Source organism: Aotus nancymaae, unplaced genomic scaffold, assembly GCF_030222135.1.
Source record: "Aotus nancymaae isolate 86718 unplaced genomic scaffold, 86718_ANA_hifiasm-v0.15.2.pri h1tg000057l, whole genome shotgun sequence".
NCBI classification, from domain to species: Eukaryota; Metazoa; Chordata; class Mammalia; order Primates; family Aotidae; genus Aotus; species Aotus nancymaae.
Window position 1 is genome coordinate 36796868 of NW_026988471.1, and position 21439 is coordinate 36818306.

The 21439-nt window shown below is 37.4% G+C and overlaps 1 protein-coding gene and 1 pseudogene across 3 annotated transcripts in view; both read left to right on the forward strand.

The window, feature by feature from the left end:
• LOC105733180 (regulator of microtubule dynamics protein 2) overlaps positions 1-21439 on the forward strand; it is a 75328-nt gene that overhangs the window by 18993 nt on the left and 34896 nt on the right. For all 3 annotated transcript variants that reach the window (XM_012475480.3, XM_012475478.3, XM_012475479.3), the window contains exons 3-4: positions 19390-19564; positions 20720-20822. In XM_012475480.3, coding sequence (XP_012330903.2) covers positions 19390-19564; positions 20720-20822 — 278 coding nt within the window. The remainder of the gene's footprint in view (positions 1-19389; positions 19565-20719; positions 20823-21439) is intronic.
• On the forward strand, positions 964-2614 carry LOC110569037 (uncharacterized; annotated as a pseudogene).

Genomic DNA, 21439 nt, shown 5'->3' on the forward strand with positions numbered 1-21439 from the left:
AATCAAATCACAAATCCGACCGTCATATGGTGAACATTAGAGGCTTTGGGTCTCTTAAAAAGGAATTTGTTCAAGAATTTCCTGCAGTAGGGTGTTAGAAAGGAAGCAAAGGCTAGAGGTAGTAGTAATATTTAGGATCAGGAGATTTCACAGTAAATAAAAGTATTTGAGGTGGTGTTTCATGTCATAGGTAACTATACACATACACATATACCTGTTATGGGGACAATAGCCCAAATTGATTTGGATAAGAAAGGACAGTGTTTCTTTTCTAATAACTCTGTTAACGTAGTGTTTAGGTGAGTATCAGTTGTTCTGAGGAGTGCTAAATAGTGGCATAGCATATCCCCATGATCTGTGCAAATGGCCCAAGCAATCAGATGGCATACTTTATTGCCATCGTGGATGAGTCTTGTTTCATTTGTGGGAACAATGACATTTGCTACTTATTAAACTTTTTTTCCCTTCTCAATGTACCTTTAGGCCAAAGTCTCTAACAGTTGCTTTTCCGAATCACTGGAGGATGCAAAAATCTGACGTAAAGAATATTCAAGTGAAAGAAGAATGAGTTAGTAGGACGGGGATGTGGAAGGCAGCTGGTGAGAGAGATGGTCCAAATTAAGGATTGTACAGGTGTCATATATGTTATTGTCCTCATCCAGCTGTTTTCCCACCCCTGGATTTATTGGCTAACTCCTCGAACAGTGAAGGTAAAAACACATTCCACAGCCATGTGAATTCCAACTGTTGAGAAAGGTTAGCTACAGAGCAATTCTATTCTAAACTGACGTCACAAGATTTTAGAGTCTCTGTTATCACACTCGTATGTTGTTGCCATGTTAATTCCATATTGCAGTTTGAGCATTCAGTCTTCTGACCTGTTCCACCTACACAGGGCATTTTATGGCTTAATGATGATGGCCTAGAAGGGAAGAGAGAGACTTACTTTGGATTAAATTCAAAATGGGAAAATGCTTAAGGTAAGCCTTAGAAAAAAAACTTTAACATGTGCTAAAAACACATGAAAATATTCATAAACCAAGCTTTAGTGCTTCCTTTAGTTTTCCATGATAACTGGATATACTGGACTATCTGGATATTCACTTAAAACATTCTCCCCAGAGAGATTCTGCTTCATCCATGGTTACTATTTTAAAATACAATGAGTCAACAGAGTATAAGTTTATTCTCCTTAACTCCTTTAAATACAGTAGTTTAGTAGTCTCAAGCAGATATTCTGGTTTATTACCTTTAAAACCAGTTCTATCTTTTCCTTTGGGAATCTCGCACGTTTCCCCTGATCTTTCTTTCTACCTGCTTCCCTGATTTTTTCAACTTCTCTTCCTAAGGTTTAATAGTGTGAGTAGGAACTGCATAGGTAGAGATAACCTTTTAGACTTATGCGTTCTTTTGGGTACCTCTTTGTGACCATTAACTTTAGCTCCCCTATTCTTCTTATTCCCTGCTGTTTCCGTATTGATGTGGAAACAATACCAATTGGTGGCCACCAAAAGGTGGATATTAGTCTTCAGGAGGCTTGGCAGGTCTCCACTCTGCTCCCTATTTTTTTCCTCATTTGACCCTTTTCTCACTCTAGCTGCTGCAAAGAGGACCAGAGCTTCCAACGATGTTGTCCAGAAGATCAAGTTATTACAAATGCCCGGCATCATGGAGCTTCTTCTATTTTACAACCAAATGTATCTCTTGGTCATGAAACATCTTATTCCCCTGTGACACATAAAGTCAATTCAGCCAAAGCAAGTAGAAGGTTATCGTCTCTATCTAAAGTCCATCTTTCTCTGAAAGGTGTTCTTTATTTGCTAGATTTCAAAAAGGAAATGCTTCCTCTTACTGGCAGCAAAGTAGAGCTAACTTTGATTCTGAAGAAGACAGAAGCTTCACTGATTTAAAATCTTCCTCAGACCATTTTAGTAGACTTATGTCCCACAGAAGCCGTTTCTCATCCCGTAAACTAAGTATAGTTTCCTGTTAGAAAAGTGTGATTTTTTTTGATCCTCAAGCAAGTGGCCAGAGTGTGTTTAATCTAAATGAAATCGAAATCTTTTTTAAAACCTCAAGTAATAATGATGCTCAAAAACATATAACCGTCTCTGCTCCTGAATATAGCACTAAAAATTTTAAGAATTTTGAAATAAACACCACTTCTCCAGCCTTTCGGAACAGTATTGATAGAGCCTCCTATCAACAAAGCGCATCATCCTTCTTTTCTCTTGCAAGTGATCAACAAAATGGAATTGCCACTGATATTCAACAAAGGGGCCAATTAAGTAAAGATTTAAAAGATTTCCTTCTTCCTGATTCTGAAAGTTACAGCACAGATCATTCTCCAGTCATGATTCAACAGCATCCCTCTCAAAGTGGAACTTTGTCATTCCTCCATAAAGCTGGAATTTCTTAATCTTATAAAGATTCTGATTGCTTTATCCCATTGGAAAGCGAAGTAACTTCAGGCTCCTTTGAAGATGAAGATAGATCTTCACTTTTTGAAATTCCTAAAATAAGGTCTCCTCAGACTTTACCCTCTCTTAGAAGGGCACCTCAAATGGTTTTCCCACCAGTCATCTTCATAGTCTGTAGAATTCACTGCTCATAAACTTCCCTTTCCTCACCAAGCTTCACTGCATTCTCTGAAAATGATTCCTACATTTCGGTATAAATTTAATTGCTTTACTTTTGAAAGTTAGTTTACTGATGTTATTGGACTATGGAAGTCAAAGATAATTTTGTTTCAAGCTTTTTTTCAGATTTACTGCTTAAAGATGGGCTAATCTCAGATTTCTGAGTGACTATTGTAATACTTTTGTTATCTGAAAATAACATCAACCCTCGATGTATGGACGTTCTAAAAGTAATACATTTCTGAGAGTGTAGTATCTTCTTTTATGATACTCTAATCAATAGAAATAGTATGCTTTTTTAAAAATATATTTTATTGTGTTTTAGGTTTTGGGGTACATGTGAAGAACATGCAGGACCATTGCATAAGTACATACATGGCAATGTGGTTTGCTGCCTTCCTCCCCATCACCTATATGTGGCATGTCTCCCCATGTTATCCCTCCCCAACTTCCCACCCCCCGCTGTCCCTCCCCTAGCTTGCCCCCACAGACCTCAGTGTGTGATGCTCCCCTCCCTGTGTCCATGTGTTCTCATTGTTCAACACCTGCCTATGAGTGAGAACATGTGGTGTTTGATTTTCTGTTCTTGTGTCAGTTTGCTAAGAATAATGGTTTCCAGGTTCATCCACGTCCCTACAAAGGATACGAACTCATCGTTTTTTATGGCTGCATAGTATTCCATAATGTATGTGTGCCACATTTTCCCTGTCCAGTCTATCATCGATGGGCATTTGGGTTGGTTCCAGGTCTTTGCTATTGTAAACTGTGCTGCAATGAACATTCGTGTGCATGTGTCCTTATACTAGAACGATTTATAATCCTTTGGCTATATACCCAGTAATGGGATTGGTGGGTCAAATGGAATTTCTATTTCTAGGTCCTAGAGGAATCGCTACACTGTCTTCCACAATGGTTGAACTAATTTATACTCCCACCAACAGTGTAAAAGTGTTCCTGTTTCTCCACATCCTCTCCAGCATCTGTTGTCTGCAGATTTTTTAATGATTGCCATTCTAACTGGCATGAGATGGTATCTCAATGTAGTTTTGATTTGCATTTCTCTAATGACCAGTGATGATGAGCATTTTTTCATGTTTGTTGGCCTCATATATGTCTTCTTTTGAAAAGTATCTGTTAATATCCTTCGCCCACTTTTGAATGGGCTTGTTTGTTTTTTTCTTGTAAAACTGTTTTAGTTCTTTGAAGATTCTGGTTATTAGCCCTTTGTCAGATGAGTAGATTGCAAAAAATTTTTCCCATTCTGTTGGTTGCTGATTGACTCTAATGACTGTTTCTTTTGCTGTGCAGAAGCTCTGGAGTTTAATTAGGTCCCATTTGTCTATTCTGGCTTTTGTTGCCAATGCTTTTGGTATTTTAGTCTTGAAGTCTTTGCCTATGCCTATGTCCTGAATGGTTTTGCCTAGGTTTTCTTCTAGGGTTTTTATGGTGTTAACTCTTATGTTTAAATCTTTAATCCATCTGGAGATAATTTTAGTGTAAGGTGTCAGGAAGCAGTCCAGTTTCTGCTTTCTGCACATGGCTAGCCAGTTTTCCCAACACCATTTATTAAACAGGGAATCCTTTCCCCTTTGCTTGTTTTTGTCAGGTTTGTCAAAGATCAGATGGTTGTAGATGTGTGGCGTTGCTTCCGAGGCCTCTGTTCTGTTCCATTGGTCAATATCCCTGTTTTGGTACCAGTACCATGCTGTTTTGATTACTGTAGCCTTGTAGTAGCATTTGAAGTCAGGTATGTGGGTTATACCTGGCTATGTGGGCTCTCTTTTGGTTCTATATGAAGTTTAAGGTGATTTTTTCAGTTCTGTGAAGAAGATCATAGGTAGCTTGATGGGAATAGCATTGAATCTATAAATTACTTTGAGCAGTATGGCCATTTTCATGATATTCATTCTTCCTAACCATGAGCATGGAATGTTTCTCCATCTGTTTGTGTCCTCTCTTATTTCCTTGAGCAGTGGTTTGCAGTTCTCCTTGAAGAGGTCCTTTACATTCTTTGTTAGTTGTATTCCTAGGTATTTTATTCTCTTTGTAGCAATTGTGAATGCAATTTGTTCTTGATTTGGCTCTCTTTAAGTCTGTTATTGGCGTATAGGAATGCTTGAGATTTTTGCATATTGATTTTGTATCCTGAGACTTTGTTGAAGTTGCTTATCAGTTTCAGGAGATTTGGGGCTGAGACGATGGGGTCTTCTAAATGTACAATCATGTCATCTGCAAATAGAGACAATTTGACTTCCTCCTTTCCTAATCGAATACCCTTTATCTCTTTTTCTTGCCTGATTGCTCTGGCTAGAACTTCCAATACTATATTGAATAGGAGTGGTGAGAGAGGACATCCTTGTCTAGTACCAGATTTCAAAGGGAATGCTTCCAGTTTTTGCCCATTCAGTATGATATTTGCTGTGGGTTTGTCGTTAATAGCTTTTATTATTTTGAGATACATTCTGTCAATATCTAATTTATTGAGAGTTTTTAGCATAAAAGGCTGTTGAATTTTGTCAAAGGCCTTCTCTGCATCAATTGAGATAATCATGTGATTTTTGTCTTTGGTTCTGTTTATGTGGTGGATTACGTTTATAGATTGGCGTATGTTGAATCAGCCTTGCATCCCTGGGATGAAGCCTAGTTGTTCATGATGGATAAGCTTTTTGATGTGCTGTTGCAATCGGCTTGCCAGTATTTTATTGAAGATTTTAGCATTGATGTTTATCATGGATATTGGCCTGTAGTTTTCTTTTTCTGTTGAGTCTCTGCTGTGTTTTGGTATCAGGATGATGTTGGTCTCATAAAATGATTTGGGACGGGTTCCCTCTTTTTGGATTGTTTGGAAGAGTTTCAGAAGAAGTGGTACCAGCTTCTTTTTGTATGTCTGGTGGAATTCAGTTGTGAACCCATCTGGACCTAGGCTTTTTTTGGTTGGTAGGCTATTAATTGCTGCCTCAACTTCAGCCCTTGTTATTGGTCTATTCAGGGTTTCGACTTCTTCTTGGTTAAGGCTTGTGAGGATGCAAGTGTCCAGGAATTTATCCATTTCTTTCAGGTTTACTGGTTTATCTGCTTAGAGTTGTTTGTAGTAAGTTCTGATGGTAGTTTGTATTTCTATGTAATCTGTGGTGATATCCCCTTTATCATTTTTTATTGCTTCTATTTGATTCTTCTCTCTTTTCTTTTTTATTAATCTTGCTAGTGGTCAATTTTGTTGATCTTTTAAAAAGCCGAGCTCCTGGATTTATTGATTTTTTGAAGGGTTTTTTGTGTCTCTGTCTCCTTCAGTTCTGCTCTGATCTTAGTTACTTCTTGTCTTCTGCTAGCTTTTGAGTTTTTTTGGTCTTGCTCCTCTAGCTCTTTCAATCTTCATGATAATGTGTCGATTTTAGATCTTTCCTTGCTTCTCATGTGGGCATTTATTGCTATAAATTTTCCTCTAGACACTGCTTTAAATGTGTCCCAGAGATTCTGGTAGGTGGTGTCTTCATTCTTGATGGTTTTGAGGAACATCTTTATTTCTGCCTTCATTTCATTGTTTATCCAGTCAACATTCAAGAGCCAGTTGTTCAGTTTCCATGAAGTTGTGTGGTTCTGAGTTAGTTTCTGAATCCTGAGTTCTATTTTGATTGCACTGTGGTCTGAGAGACTGTTATGATTTCCATTCTTTTGAATTTTCTGAGGAGTGATTTACTTCCAATTATGTGGTCAGTTTTAGAGTAGGTGCAATGTGGTGCTGAGAAGAATGTATATTCTGTGGATTTAGGGTGGAAAGTTCTGTAGATGTCTATTAGGTTTGCTTGGTCCAGATCTGAGTTCAACTCCTGGATATCCTTGTTAATTTTCTATCTCGTTGATCTGTCTAATACTGACAGTGGAGTGTTAAAATCTCCCACTATTATTGTGTGGGAGTCTTAACCTCTTTGTAGGTCATTAAGAACTGCTTTATGTATCTGGGTGCTCCTGTATTGGGTGCATATATATTTAGGATCATTAGCTCTTCTTGTTGAATTGATCCTTTTACCGTTATGTAATGCCCTTTTTTGTCTCTTTTGATCTTTGTTGGTTTAAAGAGTCTATTTTATCAGAGACTAGGATTGTAACTCCTTTTTTTTGCTCTCCATTTGCTTGGTAAATCTTCCTCCATCCCCTTATTTTGAGCCTGTGTGTGTCCTTGCACATGAGCTGGGTTTCCTGGATACAGCACACCAGTGGGTTTTGACTTTTTATCCAATTTGCCAGTCTGTGTCTTTTGATTGGGGCATTTAGCCCATTTACATTTAAGGTTAATATTGTTATGTGTGAATTTCATCCTGCCATTTTGATGCTACCTGGATGTTTTGACCATTAGTTGACACATTTTCTTCATTGTGTAGATGCTGTTTACAATTTGGTACTGGTTGTTCCTTTCTATGTTTAGTGCTTCTTTCAGGAGCTCTTGTAAGGCAGGCCTGGTGGTGACGAAATCTCTCAGCCATTGCTTGTTTGTAAAGGATTCTATTTCTCCTTTGCTTATGAAGCTTAGTTTAGCTAGATATGAAATTCTAGGTTGAAAGTCCTTTTCTTTAAGGATGTTGAATATTGGCCCCCACTCTCTTCTGGCTTGTAGGGTTTCTGCCGAAAGATCCACTGTGAATCTGATGGGCTTCCCTTTGTGGGTAACCCAACTTTTCTATCTGGCTGCCCTTAGCATTTTTTCCTTCATTTCAACCCTGACAATTATGTGTCTTGGGGGTTGCTCTTGTTGAGGAATATCTTTGTGGTGTTCTCTGTATTTGCTCAACTTGAATGTTGGCCTGGCTTGCTAGGTTGGGGAAGTTCTCCTGAATAATATCCTGAAGAGTGTTTTCCAGCTTGGATTCATTCTCTCTGTCACATTCAGATATGCCTATCAAACGTAGATTAGGTCTTTTCACGTAATCTCGTATTTCTTGGAGGCTTTGTTCATTTCTTTTCACTCTTTTTTCTCTAATCTGGGCTTCTCGTTTTATTTCATTGAGTTAATCTTCAATCTCCGATATCCTTTCTTCTGCTTGGTCAATTCAGCTATTGAAACTTGTGTATGTGTTGTGAAGTTCTCGTGTTGTGTTTTTCGGCTCCATCAAGTCATTTATGTTCTTCTCTAAGCTCTTTATTCTCGTTAGCATTTTGTCAAACCTTTTTTCAAGGTTCTTAGTTTCTTTGCATTGGGTTAGAACATGTTCTTTTAGCTCAGAGAAGTTTCTTATTACCCACTTTCTGAAGCCTGTTTCTGTCAATTCATCACACTCATTCTCCATCCAGCCTTGTTCCCTTGCTGGTGAGGAGTTGTGATTCCTTGGGGAGGAGAGGCGTTCTGGTTTTGGGTGTTTTCATCCATTTTGGGCTGGTTTCTATCTTTTTTTTTTTTTTTTTTTGAGACGGAGTTTCGCTCTTGTTACCCAGGCTGGAGTGCAATGGTGCAATCTCGGCTCACTGCAACCTCCGTCTCCTGGGTTCAAGCAATTCTCCTGCCTCAGCCTCCCGAGTAGCAGGGACTACAGGCGTGCACCACCATGCCCAGCTAATTTTTGTATTTTTAGTAGAGATGGGTTTTCACCATGTTGACCAGGATGGTCTCGATCTCTTGACCTCATGATCCACCCGTCTCGGCCTCCCAAAGTGCTGGGATTATAGGCGTGAGCCACTGCGCCCGGCCTCTTTCTATCTTTGTTGATTTATCTACCTGTGGTCTTTGTAGTTGGTGACTTTCAGATGGGATCTCTGAGTGGACATCCTTTTTGTTGATGTTGATGTTGAAGTTATTTCTTTCTGTTTTTTAGTTTTCCTTCTAACAGTCAGGCCCCTCTGCTGTAGAACTGCTGGAGGTCTGCTCCAGACCCTGCTTGCCTGGGGATGACCTGTGGCAGCTGCAGAACAGTAAGGTTTGCTGCCAGTTTCTTCTTTCGTTATCTTCATCCCAGACGGATACCCGCCAGGTGTCAGCCTGAGTTCTCCTTGATGAGATGTCTCTTTATATATATGGGGGTCAGGGAGCTGCTTGAGGAGACAATCTGTCCCTTATAGGAGCTCAAGTGCTGAGCTGGGAGCTCCATTGTTCCATTCAGAGCTGCTGGGTAGGTACATTTAGGTCTGCTGCAGTGGAACTCATAACTGCCTTTTTTACTGGGTGCTCTGTCCTGGGAAGGTGGGGATTTATTTACAAGTTCCTGACATGCTGCTGCCTTTTTTCAGAGATGCCTGCCCAGCAAGGAAGTAGACTAATGACAGTCTACCAGCAGAGGCATTGCTGAGCTGCCATGGGCTCTGCCCAACTGCTATGTGAACTTCCTTGTGATTTTGTTTACAGAGGCATAGTTAGAACTGCCTTGGTAATGGCAGTCTGCCTCGGTAATGGTAGACTGCCTCAGTAATGGCAAACTGCCTCAGTAATTGACTGATTGCCTCAGTAATGGTGGACTGCCTTGGTAATGGTGGACTGCCTCGGTAATGGTGGATGCCCTTCCCCACACTGAGCTGGACCATCCAGGGTCCAGCTGCTTTTGCTATGAAACTCTCAATCCAGAGCATATCAGATTGCTGGTCTTTGTTGGGGTGGGACCCGCCAAGCCAGATCTCCTAGCTCCCCATTTCTGCCCCCTTTTTTTTCAGTTGAATGGGCAGCTCTGTCTCCGAGGCATTCCAGCACCAGTTGAAATGGCCACCCAGATTTGTTTTTGTGTGAGTTTTTTGTGTGGAGTTTTTTTTGTGTGTGAGTTTTTGTGTGGAGACCCGCTGCGCCGGCTGAAACAAAGTGGAAACTCATGGCACTTTTCAGCCCAGGAATCTCCTGGTCTGTGGGCAGTAAAAACTCATTTGGAAATGTGGTGATCACTCACCCTCTGCGTTGTTCTCGCTGGGAACTGCCCTTCAGAGTTGTTCCTATTCGGCCATCTTCAGGCTGCCTACTCTTCCACCATATTGTTTTTTTACAGTGACCGCACCATTTTACATTTGCACCAAGAGTATAGAAGGATTCCAGTTTCTCCACTACCTTGCCAACACATATTATTTTGTTTTGTTTTGTTATAGTAGCCATCCTAATGGGTATGTGGTAGTATCTCATTGTAGTTTTTATTTGAATATCCCTAATGATTATTGACGTTGAACATCTTTTTGTGTGGCTGCTGCTCATTTGTATATCTTCTTTAGAGAAATATCTGTTCAGGTCCTTTGACTATTTTTCAAATCAGGTTGTTTGTTTTTGTTGTTGTTGATTTGTAGGAGTTCTTTATATATTTTAGGTATTAACCCTTTAACAGACATATAATTTGCAAATATTTTCTCCCAATGTGTAGGTTGCCTTTTTACTTGTTTATTGTGTCCTTTGATCCATAGAGGTTTTAGGTTTTGAGGTAGTCTAGTTTATCAGTTTTTTTCTGGTTTTGCCTATGCTTTTAGTGCCATATCCAATAAATCATTGCCAAATCCACTCTTGTGAAGCTTTTGTACTATGTTTTCTTTTATGGATTTTATAGCTTTAGGTTTTATATTTATGTTTTTGATGCATTTTGAGTTAATTTGTGTGTGCGATGTTAAGTAATGGTCTTACTTCATTCTTTATATGTGGCTACCCAGTTTTCTCAACACCATTTGTTGAAGAGATTACCCTTTCTCCATTGAATGGTCTTGGAACCTTTGTCAAAAGTCATGACCATACATGTGTGGTTTACTTCTGGGCTCTCCATTTTCTTTCACTGGCCTATACATCTATCTTTATGCCACACTGTACCACACTGTTTTGGTTACTGTAGCTTTGTAGTAAGTTTTAAAATCAGGAGGTGTGAGACCTCCAACTTTGTTTTTCTTTTTCAAGAACATCTTGGCCATTTGGAATGTGTTGAAATTCCAAATGAATTTCAGGATAGATTTTTCTATTTCTATAAAAAGTAGCATTGGGATTTTCAGAGGGATTGCATTGAAGCTGTAGATTACTTTGGGTAGGATTCATATCTTAACATTATAAACTTTCAAATCTGCAAACATGGGATGTCTTTCTATTTCTGTTTGTATCTTCTTTAAATTCTTTCAGCAGCGTTTTGTTGTTTTCCATGTACAGGTTTTTCATCTCCTTAGTTAAGTTTATTTCTATGTATTCTACACTTTTGATGCAATTAGAAATGAAACTATTTTTATGATTTTCTTTCCAGATAGCTCATTGTTAATGCATAGAAACAACTGATTTTTGTTTGTTGATTTTCTATCCTGCAACTTTGCTGAATTTATTAATTCTTATTTTGGGTATGTTTGTGAAATATTTAGGGTTTTTTTCCTATCTATAAGATTATGTTGTCTGTGATCAGAGGATAACTTTGCTTCTTCTTCTCTAATTCGGATGCCTTTTATTTCATCATCTTGCCTAGTTGCACTGGCTGGGACTTTTAATACTAAGTTCAATAGAATTGATAAACAGCACCCTTGTCTTGTTCCTAATCTTTCAGCCTTTCACCATTAAGTATGATGTTAGCTGTGGACTTTTCATATATGGCCTTCATTGTGTTGAAGCAGTTTCTTTTTATTCTTAGTTTGTTGAATGTTTTTTTCCCAAAGAGGTGATAAATTTTATGAAATACCTTTTCTGCATCAATGGAGATGATCATGAGTTATTTTTCCCTTCATTTTGTTTATGTGGTATTGATATGGTTTGGCTGCGTCCCCACCCAAATCTCAACTTGAATTGTATCTCCCAGAATTCCCACATGTTGTAGGAGGGATAGGGGGATAATTAAATCATAGGGGCCAGTCTTTCCCATGCTAGTCTCATGATAGTGAATAAGTCTCATGAGATCTGATGGGGTGATCTGGAGTTTTCACTTTTGCTTCTTCCTTATTTTTTCTTGCCACCATCATGTAAGAAGTGGCTTTCGCCTCCTGCCATGATTCTAAGGCCTCTGCAGCCATGTGGAACTGTAAGTCCGATCAAACCTCTTTTTCTTCTCAGTCTTTGGTATGTCTTTGTCAACAGCTTGAAAACGGACTAATACAGCTATATAACATTGGCCTTCCTTGCATTGAACTTCCTTGCATTCCTGGAATAAATTCCACTTGGTTGTGATATATAATCCTTCTAATAGGTTGTTGAATTCTGTTTGCTGGTATTTTGTTGATTATTTTTTTGTCAGTATTCATCAGGGATATTGGTTTTTAGTTTTCTTTTCTAGTAGTGTATTCGTCTAGCTTTGATATCAGGGTAATGCTGACCTCATAGAATGAGTTCAGAAGTGTTTCTTCCTCTGCAATGTTTTGGAAGAGTTTGAGGAGGACTGCTGTTAATTGTTCTTCAGATGTTCTTCAAATTATATGGCATCACAGTCAAATGCTACCAAACATTTGAGCATTCCCTTTTTGGGAGGTTTTTAATTACTGATTCAATCTTTTTACTAGTTATAGGTCTATTCAAATTTTTATTTATTCCTGATTCAGTCTTAGTAGTTTGTGTATTTCCAGGAATTTGTTGATTTTATCTATGTTATCCAATTTGCTGGCACACAATTCTTCATATTACTCTCTTATAATCTTTTTTATTTCTATAAAATCAGTAATATCCCCTTTCATTTTTTATTTTATTTATTTAAGTATACTCTCTTTTTCCTTAGTCAGTCCAGCTAAAGGTTTATGAATTTTGTTGATCATACTGAAGAACAAACTTGGTTCCATTGATTTTCTCTATTGTTTTTCTCTACTATGTTTATTTCTGCTTTAATCTTATTTTCTCTCTTCTGCTAGCTTTAAGTTTAGTTTTTTCTTTGTCTAGTTTCTTAATATTTTGATTTAGGTTGTTGATTTGGGACATTTCCTTCTTTTTTTTAAAATTATACTTTAAGTTTTGGGATACATGTGCAGAGTGTGGAGGTTTGTTACGTAGGTAGATGGTGGTTTGCTGCACCCATCAACCCATCATCTAAGTTAGGTTATTTGTCATAATGCTACCCCTCCCCTGTACCCCATCCCCTGACAGGCCCCGGTGTGTGGTGTTCCCTTCCCTGTGTCCATGTGTTCTCATTGGTCAGCTCCCACTTATGAGTGAGAACATGCAGTGTTTGTTTTCCTGTTCCTGTGTTAGTTTGCTGAGAATAATGGTTTCCGGCTTCATCTGTGTCCCTGCAAAGAACATCAACTCATTCTGTTTTATGGCTGCGTAGTATTCCATGGTGTGTGTGTGCCACATTTTCTTTATTCAGTCTATCGTTGATGGGCATTTGGGTTGGTTCCAAGTCTTCACTATTGTTAATAGCGCTGCAATAAACATGTGTATATGTGTCTTTACAGTAGAATATTTATATTCCTTTGAGTATATATCCTGTAATGGGATTGCTGGGTCAAATGGTATTTCTAGTTCTAGATCCTTGAGGAATTGCCACACTGTCTTCCACAATGGTTGAACTAATTTGCACTTCCACCAGCAGTGTAAAAGCCTTTCTATTTCTCTGCATCCTCTCCAGCATCTGTTGTATCCTGAGTTTTTAATGATTGCTGTTCTAACTGGTGTGAGCTGGTATCTCATTGTAGTTTTGATTTGCATTTCTCTAATGACCAAAGATGATGAGTTTATTTTCATATGTTTGTTGGCCGCATGAATGTCTTCTTTTGAAAAGTGTCTGTTCATATCCTTCACCCACTTTTGATGGGGTTGTCTGTTTTTGTCTTGTAAATGTCTTTTGGTTCCTTGCAGATTTTGGATATTAGCCCTTTGTCAGATGGATAGATTTCAAAACTTTTTTCCCGTTCTGTAGGTTGCCTGTTCACTCTGATGATAGTTTCTTTTGCTGTGCAGAAGCTCTTTAATTAAATTCCATTTGTCAATCTTGGCTTTTGTTGCAATTGCTTTTGTTGTTTTAGTCATGAAGTCTTTGCCCATGCCTATGTCCTGAATGGTATTGCCTAGGTTTTCTTATAGGGTTTTTTATGGTTTTAAATCTTATTTTTAAATCTTCAATTCTGAATTGTATTGTCTAGGTTTTCTTCTAGGGTTTTTATGGTTTTAAGTCTTATGTTTAAATCTTTAATCCATCTTGAGTTAATTTTTATATAAGATGTAAGAAAGAGATCCAGTGTCAGTTTTCTGCATATGGCTAGCCAGTTTTCCCAACACCATTTATTAAACAGGGAATCCTTTCCCCATTGCTTATTTTGTCAGGTTTGTTAAATATCAGATGGTTAGAGATGTGTGATGTTATTTCTGAGGCCTCTGTTCTGTTCCATTGGTCTATATGTCTGTTTTGGTACCAGTATCATGCTGTTTTGGTTACTGTAGCCTTGTAGTATAGCTTGAAGTCAGGTAGTGTGATACATCCAGCTTTGTTCTTTTTGCTTAGGATTGTCTTGGCTATATGGGCTCTTTTTTGGTTCCATATAAAATTTAAAGTAGTTTTTTCTAATTCTGTGAGGAAAGTCAATGGTAGCTTGTTGGGAATAGCATTGAATCTTTAAATTACTTTGGGCAGTCTGGCCATTTCCATGATATTGATTCTTCCTATCCGTGAGCATGGAATGTTTTTCCATTTGTTTGTGTCCTCTCATGTTTCCTTGAGCAGTGGTTTGTAGTTCTCCTTGAAGAGGTCCTTCACATCCCTTGTATTTATTCTATTTGTAGCAATTGTGAATGGGAGTTCAGACTCTCTGTCTAGTATTGGTTTACAGGAATGCTTGTGATTTTTGCACATTGATTGTATACACTGAAACTTTGCTGAAGTTGCTTATCAGCTTAAGGAGTTTTTGGGCTGAGATGATAAGGTTTTCTAAATATACAATTATGTCATCTGCAAACAGAGAAAATTTGACTTCCTCTCTTGCTATTTGAGTACACTTTATTTTCTTTCTCTTGCCTGATTGCCCTGGCCAGAACTACCAGTACTGGCCAGTATTGCAGTTGAATAGGAGTGGTGAGAGAGCTCATTCTCGCATTTGCCCATTCAGTATGATATTGGCCATGGGTTTGTCATAAATAGTTCTTTTTGTTTTCAGATATGTTCCATTGATACCTAGTTTATTGAGTGTTTTTAGCATGAAGGGGTGTTGAATTTTATTGAAGGCCTTTTCTGCATCTATTGAGACAATCATGTGGTTTTTGTCGTTTGTTCTGTTTATGGAATAGATTACGTTTATTGATTTGTGTATGTTGAGCCAGCCTTGCATCCCAGGGATGAAGCCGACCTGATTGTGGTGGATAAGCTTTTTGATGTGCTGCTGGATTTAGTTTGCCAGTATTTTCTTGAGGATTTTTGCATTGATGTTCATCAGGGATATTGGCCTGAAATTTTCTTATTTTGTTGTGTCTTTGTTAGGTTTTAGTATCAGAATGATGCCGGCCTCATAAAATGAGTTAGGGAGGAGTCCCTTTTTTTCTATTGTTTGGAATAGTTTCAGAGGAATGATACCAGCTCCTCTTTGTACTTCTGGTGGAATTCAGCTGTGAATCTGGACCTGGGGTTTTTTTTTTTTTTGGTTGGTAGGCTATTAATGACTGCCTCAATTTCAGAACTTGTTATTGGTCTATTCAGGGATTTACTTCTGCCTGCTTTAGTCTTGGGAGGGTAGATGTGTTCAGGAATTTAATCCATTTTTTTTTCCGGATTTTCTAGTTTTTTTGCATAGAGGTGTTTATAGTATTCTCTGATAGTAGTTTGTATTTCTGTGGGATCAGTGATGATATCCCTTTTATCATTTTTTATTGTGTCTATTTGATTCTTCTCTCTTTTCTTCTATATTAGTCTGGCTAGCAGTCTATCTATTTTGTTAATCTTTTCGAAACACCCACTCCTGGATTCATTGATTTTTGAAGGTTTTTTTTTTATGTCTCTGTCTCCTTCAGTTCTGCTCTGACCTTAGTTATTTCTTGTCTTCTGCTAGCTTTTGGATTTGTTTGCTCTTGCTTCTCTAGTTCTTTTAATTGTGATGTTAGTGTGTTGATTTTAGATCTTTCCCAGTTTCTCATATGGGCATTTAGTGCTATAAATTTCCCCCTAAACACTGCCTCAGCTATCTCCTAGAGATTCTGGTACATTGTATCTTTGTTCTCATTGGTTTCAAATAACTTATTTACTTCTGCCTTAATTTTGCTATTTACCCAGTAGTCATTCAGGAGCAGGTTGTTCAGTTTCCATGTAGTTGTGCAGTTTTGAGTGAGTTTCTTAATTTTGAGTTCTAATTTGATTGCACTGTAGTCTAAGAGACTGTTTGTTGTGATTTCTGTTCTTTTACATTTGCTGAGGAGTGTTTTACTTCCAATTATGTGGTTGATTTTAGAATAAGTGCTATGTGGTGCTGGGAAGAATGTGTATTCTGTTGACTTGTGGTAGAGAGTTCTGTAGATGTCTATTAGCTCTGCTTGGTCCAGAGCTGGGTTCAAGACCTGAATATTCTTGTTAATTTTCTGTCTTGTTGATCTGTCTAATATTGACAGTGGGGTGTTAAAGTCTCTCATTGTTATTGTGTGGGAGTGTAAGTCTCTTTGTAGGTCTCTAAGAACTTGCTTTATGAATCTTGGTGCTCCTGTGTTGGGAGCATATATGTTTAGGATAGTTAGCTTCTTCTTGTTGCATTGATCTCTTTACCATTATGTAATGCCCTTCTTTGTCTTTTTTGATCTTTGTTGGTTTCAAGTCTGTTTTGTCAGAGACTAGGATTGAACCCCTGCTTTTTTTTTTTTTTTTTTTTTGGCTTTCCATTTGCTTGACAAATATTCCTTCATACCTTTATTTTGAGCCTGTGTGTGTGTGTGTCTTTGCACATGAGATGGGTCTCCTGAATACAGCACACCAATAGGTCTTGACTCTATCCCATTTGCCAGTCTGTTTCTTTTAATTGGGTCATTTAACTCATTTACATTTAAGATTAATGTGTGTCTTTTAATTGGGGAATTTAGCCCATTTACATTTAAGGTTAATATTGCTATGTCTAAATTTGTTTCTCTCATAATGATGCTAGCTGGTTATTTTGCACATTAGTTAATACAGTTTCTTCATAGTGTCATTGGTCTGTATATTTTGGTATGTTTTTGCAGTGGCTAGTACTAATTTTTCCTTTCCATATTTACTGCTTCCTTCAGGAGCTCTTGTAAGTCAGGCCTGGTGGTGACCAAATCCCTCAGCATTTGCTTGTCTGTAAAGGATTTTATTTCTTCTTACTTATGAAGCTTAGTTTGGCTGGATATGAAATTCTGGGTTGAAAATTCTTTTTTAAAGAATGTTAAATATTGGCCCCCACTCTCTTCTGGCTTGTAGAATTTCTGCAGAGAGATCTGCTCTTAGTCTGATGGGCTTCCCTTTGTGGGTAACCTGACCTTTCTGTATAGCTGCTGTTAACATTTTTGTGTGTGTGTTTCAGCCTTGGTGAATCTGACAATTATGTCTTGGGGTTACTCTCAAGGACCATCTTTGTGGTGTTCTCTGTATTTGCTGAATTTGAACATTGGCCTGTCTTACTATGCTGGGGAAGTTCTCCTGGATAATATTGTGAAGTGTGTTTTCCAACTTGGTTCCATTCTCCCCATCACTTTCAGATACATCAATCAAACGTAAGTTTGGTCTTTTCACATGGTCTCATATTTCTTGGAGGATTTGTTCGTTCCTTTTCATTCTTTTTCCTCTGATCTTGTCTTTATGCTTTATTTTATTAAGTTAATCTTCAATCTCTGATAACCTCTCTTCCCCTTGATCGATTTTGCTGTTGATACTTGTGTATGCTTCATGAAGTTCTAGTGTTGTGTTTTTCAGCTCCATCAGGTCATTTATGTTTTTCTCTAAACTGGTTATTCTAGTTAGGAGTTACTGTAGCCTTTTATCAAGGTTCTTAGCTTCCTTGCATTGAGTTAGAACAGGCTTCTTTGGTTATTACCCACCTTCTATCAGTTCGTCAAACTCATTCTCCATCCAGTTTTGTTCCCTTGCTGGCAAGGAGTTGTGATCCTTTTGGGGAGAAGAGGCATTCTGGTTTCAGAATTTTCAGCCTTTTTGTGCTGGTTTTCCCTCATCTTTGTGGATTTATCTACCTTTGATCTTTGATTCTGAGCACCTTAGGATGGGGTATTGCATGGGTGTCCTTTTTGTTGATATTGATGTTATTGCTTTCTGTTTGACTAATGTGTTCAAGGAATATCAAGAAAGTTAGAGTTTCTGAAATATTGTGAGCAAGAAGGAAAGTGATAGAAGATAAAGTCAGAGGTATTGGACCAGATTATGTTAGGTCTTGTAGACCCCTGAAAGGGCTTAGGATTTCACTCCGATTTGGGCATCTGTTGGAGAGTTTTGAGCAAAGGATTGACATGATCTTATTCTTGCTAATGTGTTGAGAATAGAATATAAGGGTTAAGGACAAAAGCAAAGAGATGTGATAAAAGGCCATTATAGTAATCCAGATGAGATGATGGAGGCTTAGACCAAGGTGGTAGTGGGGAGAGGTAGGAAGAAGTGGCCAGATTCTGAATGCATTTTGAAGATAGAACCAACAGGATTTGCTAACAGACTGGGTATTGCTTAGGAGAAAGAAAAGAGAAGCATCAAGGATGCGTCCAAGTTTTTTGGTTTGAGAAATTGGAAGAATAAGGTTTCCATTAGTAAAGAATGTTATTGAAGAAGTTGGAGATCAGTTCATATAATGTCTTCTTAATAAGGCATATGAAAGAAATTTAAGAACTTGCTTTGTTAGTATTTTTGTTTGTATCTAATGAGAGCTGCAAGTTGTGAAACTGATTGCATTGGCTGCTAGAAAATGAAGAGCATTTGTATCCTTTGTAGCAAAGATATAGCTATCTAAAATTCGTGTTTTTTTATATTGACTTCGATCACATTTGGCCTTTCTCTTTTTTCACTACTTCTAATTTATTCTCTTTATGTTATATATCCTTATATACTTCCCGAAAACCTTTTTAGGACAGGCAGGATCCGATTTAATAAAAATAAAAATAAGTTGTTTGCATTGTTTGCTGGCAAAAATGAAATGTGGGCAATAGTATTAATTTTTTAAAACCAAGTTAAAATTAAAATTTAGAACATCATCTTGAACCATAAATATGTGTTTGTGTGAGTTTACACGCACTCACAATTTTGAATGCCTGCTGAGTTCCTACAACTCTATATATCATCCATTCAGCAACATTCAGTGAATAGTGCTGTTCTAGGCATTTGATACATCAGTTGATGAACCTACCATCAGGGAGCTTGCATTCTAATGGGGAGGATACTGACAAACAGCACATGTAGTAGATCAGTAAATTATACAGTATGTTAGAAGGTAATACATGCTATGGGAAAAAAAACTCAAGTGTGATGAGGGAGGTTAGAGATGAAGGGGATGTGGGGATTGCGGTATTAAATAGAATGGTCTGGATGGGCCACATTGAGAAAATGAAATTGGAGCAGAGACTTGAAGGAATTGAGGTTGTGAGTTATGTGGCTGTCTAAGGGAACAACATTTCATTAGAGGGAACAACAAGTGGAGGTTCTGACGTAGGCATATTCTTAGAGTATTGAAGGAGCAGCTAGGTGAACTATGTGGATTTGAATGAATAAGAAGAGTGGTAGGAAATGAGATCAAAGACGTAATGGGATTGGGGGCAAATCACACGGGGATTTGTAGACTGCTTTAGGACTTGAGCTTTTCCTGAGTGAAAGTGGATGCCACTGCAGTTTCAAACATAAGAGGAGCATGATTTGACTTGCATTTTAAAGGCATTGCTCTGGCTACTATAGGTAACTTTCAAAGGAGTTTATTATTATTTCTGCGATTTTAGGTATATTACAGCTAATACTGACACAGAAGAACAGAGTTTTCCAGTCCCTAAGGCATTTAACACACATGTAGAGGAATTAAATTTAGATGTCCTTCTTCAGAAGGTAGATCATTTGCGTATGAGTGAGTCTGGCAAGTCGGAGAGTTTTGAACTACTTTGTGACCACAAAGAAAAGGTAAGAGACATGACAATAGCACTTTGTATAGTTTCAATTTTTTATTTAACCCACCATCTCATTCAGTTATGACTATAATAATTGTGTCATGGTTCACACAAGCTAAATGATTGATGTAAAATTTCTCTATAAAATGACTAAAATTTTTAAAAATTTATTTTTTATTTAAAATAACTAAAACTTTTAAAAAGTAAATGTAAAAGTTTATTACACTCTAAGGTCATAAAAATGAGAACCAGAGCTATAATTATGCAGATTTACTTTAATTTGATTAATTTGTATATTTAATAAATACTTTGAGACAGATAAGGGCATTTAAAGCTATTTCTGCCAATGGTCATTTGTTCATTTTGCAGTGTTTAATGTTAGGCCTGAACAAGAAAAGAAAAGCCTGTCCAGTGCTCTCACCACCACCACTAAAAAATTAAAAGAGTTTGCAGTGTCCCAAGGAGAAATAAATACTTTATTTGTCTAAGGATTTAGCAACTCTAAACACATTATCTAAAACTTGATAGATCTTCAGGATTATGTTTAGGTAATTTAAGTAAAAACAGTTACTGCTCTTTTGAGTATATGCATTTCAACTTACAGATATTAACTGGGATGCTCGTTTTATTGATAATAGATAATTTGGAAAGGAAAAGAAGAAACAGATGCCACAGCCCAGGAAGAATTTCTAGATTTTGGTACCTATCAAATGTCTCCTCTGCATAGATGGAGCTAGTGTCTGGATAATATTAATTGGTTTTAAGATCTGAATGTAACACTACATTAGGTCATATTTATTAGCATGAGTATTTGGATTCCAAAATATTTCACACTGAGATATGCATGTACATAGATTCAAGAATCTGTAAATACCAGTTTACCTGCCCAAGTTTTTAAAAATTTGCAGTAGAAAACAAGAGTAGACTAGGGGAGGGATAGCAGGGGACTGGGGAGATTGGGGAGGGATAACATTAAGAGAAATACCTAATGTAGGTGACAGGGGGATGGAGGCAGCAAACTACCATGGCATGTGTATACCTATGTAATAATCCTGCAAAATCTCCATATGTACCCCAGGACTTAAAGTAAAAAAAAGAAAAGAAAACAAGAATAGAATAGCCGAGTTACCAAGTTAATTTAACAGGCAACTCTATCTTTTCTTTTCAGTTTAGAGATGAAATAGAGTTTATGTGGCGATTTGCTCGTGCTTATGGAGACATGTATGAACTATCTACAGACACACAAGAAAAGAAACATTATGCTAATATTGGTAAGCATTTTATAAAGATAATTCTCAAGTAGCCATTAAGATCTATACTAAATCACTAGTGAATTTTAACTAAAGCTAAATTATCTTAGCTAAAACCAATATATTTAATCTGTTTTAATATATTCTGGTACAAAAAAATTCACAGAACAGAAAGGCATTTTAGGACTAAAGTATATGTTCTTCAAAAATATTTGAGTATATTAGAATAAGTAACTGAAAACACTCAAATTTCACCTTTTAACTTTATAAAACATAGACAAGAAATGTAGTGGCAGTGTTTGAGAAATAATAACAGGTAGAGGAGAAGTGTCTTCAGCAGTTGTCAACCACAGTTAAAGTAACACATCTTACTTCCTGTAATGTAGAACTCCAGGGACCACAAAGAATAAACTCTCAGACTTTAATGTTTTTTCCAAATGTAACTTGATGAAACAAGATTAACCTTGTTAAAAACCTTGTTTGGTAATTGTCTAAGCTGAATGATGATTACATGGTTGTTCACTATTCTGTCATCTATACCTTTTTGTATGTTTTTGAAATTTTTCATCACAACAAGAACAACTAAATAGACAGAATGTCACATTGTTATTTTTGTATCTCACCTGGACTCTCACTGA